We start from the raw sequence: 14,451 nt of genomic DNA on the forward strand, positions 1-14,451 counted from the left end.
AGCCTATCTCTGCTCTTATCCTAGAACAACGAAGGACAAGGTCAGCATGATCCCCACCCAACTTCAGTCCCTCCCCATGACTTCTGCCCTGCTCCTCATCACTTCCTTGTTCATCTCTTGCCTGAGTCATTGCCCCAGCTTTCTGAGTATCTTCCTGCTCCAGGCTCTTCCCTCCCATTTGTCCTGCTATAAGGAACCTGCCAGATTAACTATCCTAGAGCACAGTGCTGAGGTCACACGTGCCCTGGTAACTTCCCAATGCAGGACACATTAGGGCTCGATCCCTCTGAGGCCCCCTGACCACTTGTCCAGTGCCAACTTCCCCAGTTCACAATTTCACTTCTATTTTCTCCAAACATCTTCCTCTCCCCAGTTTGTTCTGCAAAACATTTCTGCTGCAGAATCTGCTGGCTTCCGTCTTTAGTTCACAGTAATATTTACTGCTTCTCATATTTGTGGTACAGTGCTTTATAGTTTATAAGTACTCTTAAAACCATTCATGGACCTCCTATTATATGCCTGCTTACTGAGGTTAGCCCAGGAAATACAGTGCTGAGTGAAAACAGATGTGGTTGTGCTTTCATGAACCAAGCCAACATACCCTTTGAATATCTTGGATCCTCAGACGCCCCTGCTCCAAAATCATAAGCGGATTTGGGAGGGAAGATATTTTTCCACTATCTATTTTACCCGACCCCTCCCCCACTCCTCAGGAAATATGGCCTCCCTGGAGTCATGGGGACTAAGTAGAGAAGACAGAGAATGAAACTGGCTTGCAGATTCTTGGAGGACTTTACCAATCTTGTGAGCACCACAGGAGCAGCTGCTGGGGCATTGCAAGGCCAGTACAAAGGGGCGCTAAACCTTTGCAAAGCTATATAGCCGTTAACACTTGTCTGCATTGCAACATCTTTATTTCCTTCCCATTACAGTAACCCACACCCATTTTAAGCAACATCTTTTATTTGTGTGAGCCTAAGCTAATTACTTTGATTTCACAGTTTCCTCATTTGTAATATGTGGTTAGAAATCTGCTATTTTCATGGGGTTGTTGGAATGATCAAATGAGATAAAGATACACAAAATAACTTTATAGAACTTTAATGTACAACACAAATGTATAGTCACTTATTCAACACAGTTTTCTTCTTTAAATCAATCCTATTTCATAAATAGGTACTTAAAAACTTTGAAATATTCTGGCCCAGATGGCTAGGAGACAGGATATAGACTAGCACAATGCTAGTGGTAAAGACTATGCTAAAGCCTTTGACTATACCAAAGCCTTTGACTGTGTGGATCACAATAAACTGTGGAAAATTCTGAAAGAGATGGGAATACCAGACCACCTGACCTGTCTCTTGAGAAACCTATATGCAGGTCAGGAAGCAACAGTTAGAACTGGACATGGAACAACAGACGGTTCCAAATAGAAAAAGGAGTACGTCAAGGCTGTATATTGTCACCCTGCTTATTTAACTTATATGCAGAGTACATCATGAGAAACGCTGGGCTGGAAGAAGCACAAGCTGGAATCAAGATTGCCAGAGAAATATCAATAACCTCAGATATGCAGATGACACCACCATTATGGCAGAAAGTGAAGAGGAACTAAAAAGCCTCTTGATGAAAGTGAAAGAGGAGAGTGAAAAAGTTGGCTTAAAGCTCAACATTCAGAAAACGAAGATCATGGCATCCAGTCCCATCACTTCATGGGAAATAGATGGGGAAACTGGAAACAGTGGCTGACTTTATTTTTGGGGGCTCCAAAATCACTGTAGATGGTGATTGCAGCCATGAAATTAAGATGGTTACTCCTTGGAAGCAAAGTTATGACCAACCTAGATAGCATATTGAAAGGCAGAGACATTACTTTGCCAACAAAGGTCCATCTAGTCAAGGCTATGGTTTTTCCAGTGGTCATGTATGGATGTGAGAGTTGGCCTGTGAAGAAAGCTGAGCACTGAAGAATTGATGCTTTTGAACTGTGGTGTTGGAGAAGACTCTTGAGAGTCCCTTGGACTGCAAGGAGATCCAACTAGTCCATTCTAAAGGAGATCAGCCCTGGGTGCTCATTGGAAGGACTGATGCTAAAGCTGAAACTCCAATACTTTGGCCACCTCATGTGAAAAGTTGACTCATTGGTAAAGACTCTGATGCTGCGAGGGATTGGTGGTAGGAGGAGAAGGGGACGACAGAGGATGAGATGGCTGGATGGCCACCGATTCAGTGGACATGAGTTTGAGTAAACTCCCGAGTTGGTGATGGATAGGGAGGCCTGGCATGCTGAGCAATTCATGGGATCGCAAAGAGTCAGACACGACTGAGCGACTGAACTGAACTGAGTGGTAAAGAATCTTTCTGCCAAAGCAGGAGATGTAAGAGATGTGGGTTCGATCCCTGGGTCAGGAAGATCCCCTAGAGGAAGGCATGGTAACCCACTCCAGTATTCTTGCCTGGAGAATCCCATGGACAGAGGAGTCTGGTGGGCTACAGTTCATCAGGTTGCAAAGAAGCAACTTAACATTCATGATTGAATTGATTGAAGCAACTTAACATTCATGCACATGCAGTAGAAATGTGAGTCACATGTGTAATTTTTAAAATTTCTAGTAACTATATTAAAAAAAGATAAAACAGACTGGCAAAATTTAATAACATCATTTTAATTCACTATCTCCAAATAATATCAACATGTCACTTGTGTAAAAATTACAGGAGATACTTTTATATTCTGTCTTGGTACTAAATCTTGGCCGTCCTGTATTTTACACTCACAGTGCATCTCATTTGGACTAGCCATATTTCAAGTGCTTAATAGTCACCTGTGGCTACTTTGTTGGGCAGCAGACACTAATTAGCAATGCCAATAAAAATTAGTTAAGATCTATGTAATACTTTATGATTTCCACAACCCTTTTGATATATAAATCCCGTGTAAGTCGGAGTAGGTGGCTGTTTAACATCTCCATTTCACAGAAGAAAAGCATCAGCAATTCTGTGTACTTTGCTCAAGGTCATCCACTAGCAAACGGTGAACTCGATTCTTATCTTCAAACATTTCTTGTACTTCCTTTTCTAACAAGAAATACAAAGGGAAACTTTAATATTATCATATACATAGATCCGAAGGCTCATTGGAGAAGACTCTTGAGAGTCCCTTGGACTGCAAGCAGATCCAACCAGTCCATTCTAAAGGAGATCAGCCCTGGCATGAAAAGGAACAGTTCTTTGAAAATCCATCTACAATTTCCTCTTCAAAAATCCTGCCAGTTTAATCTCACCAGAATATTTTACTTCCATTATCTAAAAATGTGCTTTGGATAAACACATTCCAGGTCTGAAGTACTATGGATGTAAATGATACAGGGGGCTTAAAAAAATCCTACCCGTCTCTCAGATACGCTCTATGATGTAGGGCTCTACTTTTAAGTACTCTTAGGGGTGAAACTGAAGTATTTCAGAGTCCCAAATAGGTAAGAAATGAAAAGACAGGATCCTCTTTTCTAGTTTAAAAAGCACACATGCCCCAAATGTTCAAAGCACAAATAGATCCAGTTGGCTGTCAGGGGAAGAGGCGCCTAGTGCTGGGCTTCTTTTATAAGATAGGCAGGCATGTCCGGGAGATAAGGGTGAATTGCGACAGGCTAGCTTGAGAATTGCCATGCGAAGCCCCTCTCCCTAGACTGATGTTCCTGAAGAGATGCCAATGGCAGCTGACTGCCCTCCTAGCCCAAGCTGCTGCCCAGAACCGCCTGGAGATGCCCACGGAGGTGCGCAGGTGCCCTGGCTTGACTCCCAGACCTGACTAGTATTGTCCCCTTCCGATCTCCCTTTCCCTGTCCCCACCCCTATAAAGAATGAGAGCTCAGTGGTGGCTGGAAGGTAACATAAGGCTTCTAAAACCTGTCAACAACAAAAAACAATCAGTCGATCTAAGAAAGAAATGGAAAATTTTATTCGAGCCAAATTTGACGATTATAACTCGAGAATCTCGGAAAGCTCTAAGAATTGTTTCACCTGTTAGAAGTCGAAGCACAGTAATACAAATTTTTTGAAAAACAGCTGTACATTAAATGACATATTATTGACAGTTTACGGAATCCAGATCTAAGTGCCATGTGACCCTCATCAAGAATAAGTGTTATCTTTAAGGAGTCGTCTTACTGATGCCAGAATTTTTCTTTTCTTGGTTAAGCAGGTTTTTCTGCCGAAGGGGAGGTTCACGGAGGCTAGGTCCAAGCCTAACGCAGATACACAACGCACCACAGGTGGGGGAGAGGAGGCCAAAGGGCAGATAAAACTTTGGAAGTTTATATTTTTCTTGCCAAAAAAATACGAGTTTTATTTTACAAACCAAATCTGCTAGTTTGCCTGGCAGACTACAGCCTCCAAATAGCCTCCACAAAGAACCCAACTTTCTCTGTAAGACAGCAAAAGCTGAACGCTCCCTTCTCCAGGCCGCTTCTAGTTACTCTTGGTTACGAATATTCACAGAAGCGAAGTGTAAAGTCTGCGTGGGTACTCATGGGCGCATGGTGTGACTCTGCCATCGTCGGGCATGTGTTGGGTTGACCCGTGCGATAATTCTTTAAGACTTCCAAGGAGCCCCGATCCCACACCGCGAAGGGGCTCTGCCACCGACCTGCGTCAAGATCCGTTTCAACTATAGTCTACGTGGCTCCCAGGCTTTGTGCATGCGCGAGGCGGAGCTGCCACCAACTTCCGGGCAGTGAGGGGCAAGCAAGGCGGTGACGGGTCTGGGGCGGGGAGATCTAGCCTGAACACTCCTTTCGGGCTCCTGCACTTGGGATCCCGTATCCGTCTCCAGAAGCAGGGCCCAGGAGGTGGGAAGGGAACCTGCAGGAGCCGCCGCTGACTCCACTATCCCGCCGGGTGCACCAGCCCGACCTTCCGCTCCGGGGCTGGGGGCGGGCCGCGGAGCCACGCCCCACGCACGCGCGCCGGGAGTCAGCTGGACCGCACCGGTGTTCACGTGACGCGGAGCGGTGCCCTGCGGACTGGGGGGAGGGAATCTCAGCCGGGAGGGAAGCGAACGGCGGGATCCGAGGTGGCGGTAGCAGCAGCATGGTTACGCTGTACGGGGGCGTAGAGGGGTGAGTGCGGTCTGGAGCGGCGAGGCCGGGAGGGCGTCCTGGGCCACTCTGGCACGAGGAGAGGGGGCGAAAGGAAGGTTGTAGCCCGGCCGGCAGGCTGGTGATCTCCCGCCTCAGTGAGGGTTTGGTCACCTGGGCTTTGGGGCTGCGGGGCCTTGCGGAGAAGGAGTGTGTGCAGGCGCAGCGGTGCCCTTGGGTCGAGTACTTTGCAGGTACTGTTTGCCACGGCCACACCCCGGTCCTTTGTGTTTTGTGGCGGAAACACTCCCCTTTCTCGCACGAAAGACCCACTCCACCGGAGTTCAGCTGGAGCAGCTCTCTTTTTTTCCATTACTGCTCCCGAGAGTTTTGCAGAACAGGTGCCAGGTGTGAAGTTGCTGGACTCGGGGTGGGGAGCTGGAGTGTGGTGGAATCCGGAACAGTGAGCTTTGCCAGAAGGTATCTGGCATCTAAGGGACATCACAGGTGGCGCAGTGGTGAAGAATCCGCTTGCCGCTGCGGGAGACGCATTGCATTCCTAAGTTGGGAAGATCCCCTGGAGGAGGAAATGGCAGTCCACTCCAGTAATCTTGCTTGGAGAACCCCATGGACAGAGGAGCCTGGTGGGCTACAGTCCGTAGGGTTGCAAAGAGTCAGACGCGGGGACACACAGACACACACACAGACACACACACACAAAGAGTCAGACGCGGGGACACACACACACACGCGGGGACACACACACAGACACAAAGAGTCAGACGCGGGGACGCACACACACACACGCGCGGGGAAACACAGATACACACAGACACAGAGACACACAGACACAAAGAGTCAGACGCGGGGACACACAGACACACACACAGACACACAGAGACACACACACACAAAGAGTCAGACGCGGGGACACACACACACACACACACACACACACACAGGACCTGAAGCTGGGGCTAGCAGGACAGCTGCTAGCCTGTCCTGATGTCTGAAACCCCTCCATTCTTTTCTTTTTTTTTAATCCTCCCCATTCTTATTGGCACTTAAGCCTCACACTAGATCCAGCCCTCTTGTTCTTGCATAGTTCCTGCTGGGAAGCTTGTCTGCCAGACTTTTTGTAGTTACTTTTCTCCTCGGTATCACCATGGGCAAGACTTTTGCCCTATCTGGGCTTCAGTTACCACATGTGTGAAGTGAGAAGAGCAATGAACAGAATGATCGCTAAAATTCCCTGCCAGTGACAACATTCTATGAATCTGGGTGTGTCAGATCAGAGTAGAGAGTGGCTGTTGTCTGAGCTAGAGCATTTTTTAATCTGAGCTTGGACTACTTCTATAGCAGTCACATCTCACTGCAGACACATGGACCCCAGAGTCTTTTCTTTCACATGCATGGTTATGATCAATCTCTCCTGCCCTATATCTATCGCAGTTTTTTAAACTAAGTACAGAAGTTTGTATTCACCCTGGTCGTATTCATGTGTAACGTATAAACCTTTTTACCAGTTTGTTAAGAAGTTCTTTGGGGACAGTGTGCCACCTCATGCATTAACTACCCCTTGAAACTTCTTGTCATCTTTGAATTTGATCAGCAGGTCTTCAGTGTCCTCTTCTGATAGTCTTAAAAGTACTGATCAATGAAGAAACATACATCACACCACCACAGACCTCCCTCCAAACTACCATGTCCCAGCATTTGACCATTTAGTTGCTTAAGCAGGTATTAACTCTCCCTCCCATCTGGTCAGTGTCTCTTACAAGGGTGACTTAAAGACCTTGGCAGCTGAATCTGCTAAAGGCTGCTGCTGCTAAGTCACTTCAGTCGTGTCCGACTCTGTGCGACCCCATAGACAGCAGCCCACCAGGCTTCCCCATCCCTGGGATTCTCCAGGCAAGAACACTGGAGTGGGTTGCCATTTTCTTCTCCAATGCATGAAAGTGAAAAGTGAAAGTGAAGTCGCTCAGTCCTGCCCGACTCTGTGCGACCCCATGGATTGCTGCCTACCAGGCTCCTCCGTCCGTGGGATTTTCCAGGCAAGAGTACTGGAGTGGGGTGCCATTGCCTGCTAAAGGCAACCTTTAGCTATTGTGAGAGAAGTAGAGAGACATGCTGTTCCTTTTATCTACCTGTGCCAAGTGTGAGGGTAAAGAAATGATCCAGAGCTTGACCCCATGGACCTTGTAGTCTAGTGAGAGGCAGACAGGAAAACAGCTTAACACACTTTTAATACAGAGGAGTCCGGGGTGGGTGGGGTGGGGAACACTGACACGGCTGAACTAATGGAGCTCTGGTGGCTGGCTGGCCACACATCAGAGGTTTCAAGGGCAAAGGGTCTTGAAGGATAAGTAGGATGCTCCCAAGGGAAGTTGAATGGAAACTGCATTTCGGAAGTCCAAGAGCATAGCAATCACCCAGCCACAGAAGAAAGTTTGGGAGTGGTAACTGGGTTTGCTGAAGCTATCTCCCTCACACTGGGCTCTGCCTGTGACAAGGACTGCACAGGGTTTGCTGTATCTGCAGGTTTTTCCGAATTAAGACTGAGTGCCCCCTTGTGTTCTGTAGGGGAGGCACACGATCCAAGGTCCTTTTACTCTCAGAGGATGGGCAGATCCTGGCAGAAGCGGATGGACTCAGCACAAACCACTGGGTAAAGGCCACACTGAGGGGACCAGTAGGCTTGATTGTGGTTTTATTCTCTGTAATTCCTGTTAAGGTGGTGGCTGGGGGCTCACTTAGCAGCCTTTGGGGCAACACAGGTCGTGCACGCCTTTGTAACGCCTCCTTCCCTTGACTGGGGCCAGCTGATCGGGACAGACAAGTGCGTGGAGAGGATCAACGAGATGGTGAACAGGGCCAAACGGAAAGCAGGGGTGGATCCTTTGGTTCCTCTCCGAGGCTTGGTGAGTCTGGGTAGCGCTTGGGAATTAGGTCACAGCAAGGCCTAGACAGTGAGTTTGAACTTGAGGAGTCTGGTGACTGCAGAGGGAAAGACGTACATTCTTGTGGCTGCATTGTCACCTACAAGCCACAGGATTGGAAGAGCAAAGGGCTTTGGAGAGCCTTAAGGCCTTGGTTTGAATCCCAGCTTTGTCACTCAACATCTGGGTGACCCTCAGCACATTACTTATCTTCTCTAAGCCTCAGTTTCCTCATTTGGGAAATGCAGATAACAGTAGCTACCTCAGTTGCTGGGAAAGTAAAATGACATGATACATCCCAAAGTGGTTCGCACAGAGCCTGATGCATGAGCGCTGATTACATGTTAGTTAATATTCCTGGCTCAGAGCTTGCTTTCAGGTCACTGTAGCTCTGGCTTCTCCCTGGACGTGTTTGTGAGATGTCCTGCAGGCATGGCCAAACGCCATGCATTCCAAACCAAGCTCCTCTCTCCTCCGCTTGCTCCTCTGCCCGTTTTTTCTAAGGGCGCTGTTGTCCTTCCCAGCTCCAAACCTGGCGGTGTTGAATCTCTTGTCCATGTTCAGTCCCTTCTGCTGAGGCGCTGTGTGGGGTGGAAGGAGGACTGGGCTGCATGAAAAGGGAAGGCCCAGCTGTAGCAAGCAGGGGCAGTCATCAGGACGGGAGGGGGCTGAGAAAGGAGCTGGGTCTGGGCCTCTGCTTGCTTGCTCACCTCCTGCGTGGCCTAGGGCCTATCCCTGAGCGGTGGGGATCAGGAGGACGCGGTGAGGATGCTGATGGAGGAGCTGAGGGACCGATTTCCCTACCTGAGTGAAAGCTACTTAATCACCACCGATGCCGCCGGCTCCATCGCCACAGCTACGCCGGATGGTGAGGAGGTGGAGGGAGGGGTGAGGTTGAGAACCGGTTTTCTTGGGGAAGCCCCTTAGGTTTAGCTGGCAGAACTTGACTTGCAAATGTCTGGGGAGCAGCCTCCACCACGGCCCCGACTCCTTTCATTAGCAGAAGCTTGCCTAGAGCAAGGACTGGGCAGAGGAGGGAGGGCAGGAAGGGTATCTTCATAGGAAGTGAGACAGGAGTCAAACGCAGGAGCCCACTGCAGAGGAGGAATGGGCCGTGCAGTGATGAAGCTGGCTGGGGACAGAAGCCAGTGCTGAAAAGACTGGGAGGAACTCTGTTGGGAATGTAAAAGCTATGGGATCATGAGATGGCCTGTTTTGCCAGCTGTACCATCTTGGAGAAGTTACAGAACACTCTGAATTTCAATTTCCTCTCTAGAAAATGGGGATAATTGTATTCTTAAGGTAGTTTAGAGTCTTGAATGAGTAGCACTGTGTGAACAGGGTCTCACACAACACCTGGCACATGGCAGGGACTCAGTAAAGCAGGTAGTCACTTGAAGTCTGGCTGGGCACAGAGACAGACTCCGATTCCTCTTTGGAGAAGGTCTCTATGTGACTGGAGTTCTTTTGAGACCCAGGCCCTCCGCCTTCAGGTGGGAAACTAGCTGGGCTGGGTTTTCTCCCCAGAGCTGGGTGGTGATCCCTTTGCTTGGGGCTGGTTTCTGTCCGTCCTTTCCTCAGTTGGAAGCTGTGAGCTCTGTGCAGAGTCAGCCACGCTGAGCCTCCTGTGCCCTTTCCAGGTGGGGTCGTGCTCATCTCTGGGACAGGTTCCAACTGCAGGCTCATCAACCCCGACGGCTCTGAGAGCGGCTGTGGCGGCTGGGGCCACATGATGGGAGATGAGGGCTCAGGTGAGCTCCCGCCGACTGGGCCTGTCCCAGGGTCCTGGACCTTCCCTCCCTGCGGCTCCCCATCTTCCTCTCCCCTCAGCCTGAAGACCTCTGGGGGCTCTTGGGGGGACAGCGCCTGAATCTGAGCACAGGGTAATGACTAAGATCATCGAGATGCAAATGCTGGGTTAGTGGCAGGCCCTGCTCTTCAGCAGTAACTTGCACCCTGGACTCAGAGTCATGCCTCAGCATAACAGCTGTTGCTTACCTGTGTTGACCTTTGGAGTCCTTTGGAGGGAACTGACACTCTGAAGGTTAAGGCCATGGATGTCACGAGATGCATGCTAGTCTGCTAGCGGGAAAGGGGTATAGAAACTCCTTCCACCGTCACCTCATTATAGGTAGCAGGTGTACGTGTTCATGAAGGCCGTTATGGTCTAGTTCCTGGCATTGACAACAGTGGTTTGAGAGGCAGCTGGCTGACCCGGTCTTTATTTGGGGATGGGAGCAGAAGTGACACAGCTTCACCTGTTCTGTCCCCCGCTCCAGCTCTCCCTTATATGGATCAGATACAGTTTAATTAGAGGACTCCAGACTGGGAATCGGGGCACCGAATTCTCTGTAATACCCAACCCTGTCTAGGTCTGAGCGTCCTTCCCTGTGAACTTGGGGAGATTGTCCTGTCTTCTTAGTCCTCTCTGCTCTCTGCAGCCTACTGGATTGCACATCAAGCAGTGAAAATAGTGTTTGACTCCATCGACAACCTCGAGGCGGCTCCTCATGACATTGGCTATGTCAAACAGGCCATGTTCAACTATTTCCAGGTACTTGTACCCAGTAAACATGCTGTGTGGATAGGACAGCGGGAGATGGAGCAGGAGTGGATTCTGGAGAGGGACTGGGTGGGCCGGGGAAGTTGGGGTGAACTGTGGGTCAGAGCTGGAGGATGGAGAAGTCGTCAGTGGGGACAGGATTCAGAATGAGGTGGGTGCTGCTTTCCCCGAGGGTGTCAGGCATGAGGAGTGGGGCCAAGCTAGACTTCATCCTTGGGAAGCTAGACTCTGTGGGGAGGTGAAGGCAGATGCCATTTTAGGCTGGAAGGAGAGGTGCAGGGTGAGATTGGGAGCCAGTGTCCACAGACCCAGGGGCAGCAGATTCAGTCTGATCAGGTCTGCTGGACCGTGAGCCACCTCTGGCCTGTGTGGTCAGGGAGGAGAGCCTATTAAAGAGGTGGGCAGGGAGAGTTCTTGGGAAGGTACAGCCTCCCACCCAGGGTGGCAGGGATTGACTGCCCTTGGCTGGGCTGTGCTCGTTTGCAGTGGGTTAGGAAACAGCTGCACTAGAGGTGGAGGTGGGGAGAGGAGAAGGGAAATCCGTTTATTTGATAGGCATCTCTCTGGCTGAGGGCCCTATGAGCAGGCAGGGGTCTGACCTGACTCAGCAGATTGGTTCTGAACTCCACTAATATGCCTGCTCCTCCCTCTCTTATCCTTTAGTCATTAAGTCGTTAACAAAGATTAATTGACCGAGGGTGTGTAACATGCTTAACATGATCAAATTTTAGCGCCCCCACCTTCCGTTTTAGTAATGTTGTCTAGGGAGTCCCTCATTCTTTGGGACCTTCAAAGGCGTCACGGGTGTGTAAGTTTGTTGTGATAGAAGACGAACCTGTGGTGAAATACGTGTGGGGAAAACAAATCCGTTTCTTTTTGATCTACCCTGTGCCATTTAAGGGAGAGGTGTGGTGAGCAGTAGTCGTCAGCACCTGAAGAAACTACAGAGCACTCTCTGGTGAGACCAGGCCGCTCTGCGTCGTGTTCAAGCGACCCCTAAAGAGCAGTAGATGCCATGCTGGGGAAAACAGAGAACTTCTCTCAAACGACACATCTCCGATCCTTGTACTCTCTCAAGCTTAAACGAATGTTACTCCAGCTCTTATAACAGTAGAGACAGCAGGAAGGCCAGCTGCGTGGGCAGGCTGGGAATTTTCCTCTGCCTCTGCTGACCGTCTTGTGCCCTCCCTGTCTCCCAGGTGCCAGATCGGCTAGGAATCCTCACCCACCTGTATAGGGACTTTGATAAATCCAGGTTTGCTGGGTTTTGCCGGAAAGTTGCAGAAGGTACTGGAGATGGGGCAGGGTTTTATCTGATTTTGTTCTGCAGAGACCTCCCTATTTGGAGGATGGAGTAGGATTCAGCTGGGGATTGGAAGTCAGTTTCCCTTTGACCAAGCGGCCTTAGTTTTCTGCCACCATGGGCCTTGGTACTGGTGGGCACAGGGTGGAAGCAGAAGGACGCTCAGGTTGTGTGGCCAGTTGTTTTATGTTGCCTGTTTCTCTTCCTGACAGCTGTCAGGGCTTGTGCAGCTGTGTGTCTGTATCTGAGACATTGGTGAAGCAGTTATCCTTTGGGCAAATCTATAACTTTCTTTTTATCCGTGATACCCAGAGGACTAGGGGATCACAGAGAGGTTAGGCATATTTGGTTGGGTATCAGGAGAGGTTGAGCGAGGTCTCGTGTGTCTGCACATTGCTTTTTCTCCACTGTACAGTCCACACTCCCTTCATTTCCCTGAGGCTGATTCCTGCAGCCTCAGGGCATTGTAGGGCCCCCTTAGATCCTGCTGGCCTGAGGCCCTTTCAGAGCAGAGCCAGGAAGGGGCTGGGCTGACCAACAGCAGACTGTTGGAGGTGGGTGGGGGCCCCGACAGTAGTACCCCGACAGCTGTTCAGGTTCTGGCTTCCCAGAGCTGACAGACCCGCAGGGACAGACTGAATGACTCAGTGAAGTTAGAGTACAGACCAGGCACCAGTGTTTTGCCCAGGGGGGCGCCCTTTCTTGAGTGCCTGGAGTGAGCCACGTCTGTGCAGGACACTATTCTGGGGTGGAAGTCCCTGGTGGGGGCGGGGGGAGTGACTTACCACCAGTCAGCAGGCGAGCCCCGACTCCTGACTGAGCCCTCTGCTAGCTGTCGGCTCTCCCCCAGTGGCTGCCCTGTTGCAGAGAAAGCTAACAAGGCGGCAACCCCCTCGGTGCTCACCCGCTGCGTTTCCTCCTCCCCACCCAGGCGCTCAGCAGGGAGACCCCCTTTCCCGTTGCATCTTCAGGAAGGCCGGGGAGATGCTAGGCAGACATGTGGTGGCAGTGTTGCCTGAGATTGACCCGGTGAGTTGAGGGGGAATCGGAGGTTGGGAAGCTGCTGACCCAGATCTGGCTCTTTCCTGTTAGGATGAGGTTGTCTCATCAAACTCTGTGTAAACTGGATACAACTCTAAAGTAACATAGGGTATGAGGAAAATTCTGTGGGAAGTCTGTAACCAAAAAAATGGTTTGGTTCGGTGCCTGCCCTTCAAGGCTCGTCCCGTGGTGTTTGTATGTATAACAGATTGGCTGGTTGTGGGGTCTGTGCTGTTGCATCTCGTTCAGTCCTGCTTCTGTCCCTTCCCCTCCCTTCTCTTTCCTTGCTCTCTCTCGGTCCTTAACCCATTATTCCTTTCCCTTCTTTCCCTTGCCTTTATGAGTCTATTTTCCTTTTCCTTGAGTCCACCTTCTGGCTCTTGGCTAGAGGGAGAGTGTCTAGGGTAGGTTGGGTTGGTCCTAAAAAACTGCCCCCTCTGGCACTGGCGAGGCTTGGTCACCCCCAATTTCCATTTCTGCTTTCCGCCAGGTCTTATTCCAGGGAGAGATGGGCCTTCCCATCCTGTGCGTGGGCTCTGTGTGGAAGAGCTGGGAGCTGCTGAAGGAAGGTGAGCATAGGCTGGGGGGCCCTGTGGGGATGGGCAAGGGCAAGGGATGGGGCTGGAAAGCGGGTGGCCTGGGCAAACTGCCTGCCTCGGGAAGGATTTGGGACCTGGGCCCCAAGGCCTGGGCAGGCTACTGATGTCTCAGGCCAAGACCCTCAACCTTCACTCTTCCAGGGAGCCTTTTTTCACTGTCCCATCCAGCTTCCTTGAACTCTTAAAAAAAGTTCTTTTCCAAAGGATTTACTAAATAAGCCCCGCCTTTTAAAAATTAAAGACAGATCTAACTTGAAGTCGGAGCTTCTGACCAGCACGTCATGACAGCCCAGTCATTATAATCCTACCTCGAAGGGCAGAAGTATGCCTTCGACCTCGCAGCTTGTTAAGTGGCTGTGTGGTTTTCATAACACTGCAGTAGCTCTAGGACCTGATGGAACCCCCAGGTGGTGGGGGGGCCATGGGCTCCAGTCTCCCACAGCCATCCCTGGGCCTCTGCTGCCTGCTGTACCATCTGTGAGGGGTTTGGCGCGTGGGTCCCCTCAGGCCGCCTCTGAGCCTGGCCCTCTTCTTTGCCTCCCTCTGTCCCCACCTTGTTCCTGGTCTCTTATCTCCTCTGCATTTTTTCCTCCAGGTTTCCTTTTGGCGCTGACCCAAGGCAGAGAGATCCAGGCTCAGAACTCCTTCTCAGGCTTCACCCTGTTGAAGCTTCGACACTCCTCCGCCCTGGGTGCGGCCAGCCTTGGGGCCAAGCACATCGGGCACCTCCTCCCCATGGACTACAGCGCCAATGCCATTGCCTTCTACTCCTATACCTTCTCCTAGGGCACCCTCCCTGGCTGTACCCTCTCTAAGCAAGCCCAGTGGACATTGGGTGCTGGAAGGCAGGAGGCTTTTTCTCCTTTTCCTTTTTTTTTGTAAAAAAAGAAACACATATAGAAGAAAATAAATGCACTTTAACCACTCCCCA

The 14,451-nt window shown here is 50.4% G+C and overlaps 1 protein-coding gene across 2 annotated transcripts; it reads left to right on the forward strand.

The window, feature by feature from the left end:
* The first annotated feature begins 4,941 nt into the window (after nucleotides 1-4,941).
* NAGK (N-acetylglucosamine kinase) lies at nucleotides 4,942-14,451 on the forward strand. 2 transcript variants are annotated; one of them, XM_005891744.3, is made up of 10 exons: nucleotides 4,942-5,117; nucleotides 7,659-7,743; nucleotides 7,898-7,996; nucleotides 8,741-8,882; nucleotides 9,655-9,765; nucleotides 10,456-10,568; nucleotides 11,777-11,864; nucleotides 12,812-12,909; nucleotides 13,412-13,490; nucleotides 14,116-14,451. In XM_005891744.3, exons 1-10 carry the CDS (start codon nucleotides 5,089-5,091, stop codon nucleotides 14,304-14,306), a joined length of 1,035 nt encoding a protein of 344 aa, XP_005891806.1. In that variant the 5' UTR covers nucleotides 4,942-5,088; the 3' UTR covers nucleotides 14,307-14,451. The 2 variants fall into 2 exon arrangements, with proteins under 2 accessions (XP_005891806.1, XP_070235883.1); XM_070379782.1 differs by lacking the exon at nucleotides 4,942-5,117 and adding an exon at nucleotides 5,185-5,329.

This window comes from Bos mutus, chromosome 11 (genome assembly GCF_027580195.1).
Source record: "Bos mutus isolate GX-2022 chromosome 11, NWIPB_WYAK_1.1, whole genome shotgun sequence".
NCBI lineage: Eukaryota > Metazoa > Chordata > Mammalia > Artiodactyla > Bovidae > Bos > Bos mutus.

Coding starts and splice junctions, on each gene's coding strand:
- NAGK (XM_005891744.3), top strand. CDS start 5,089: ATGGTTACGCTGTACGGGGGCGTAGAGGG. Junction 5,118..7,658: donor CTGTACGGGGGCGTAGAGGG/GTGAGTGCGGTC, acceptor TGTGTTCTGTAG/GGGAGGCACACGATCCAAGG. Junction 8,883..9,654: donor CGCCACAGCTACGCCGGATG/GTGAGGAGGTGG, acceptor TGCCCTTTCCAG/GTGGGGTCGTGCTCATCTCT.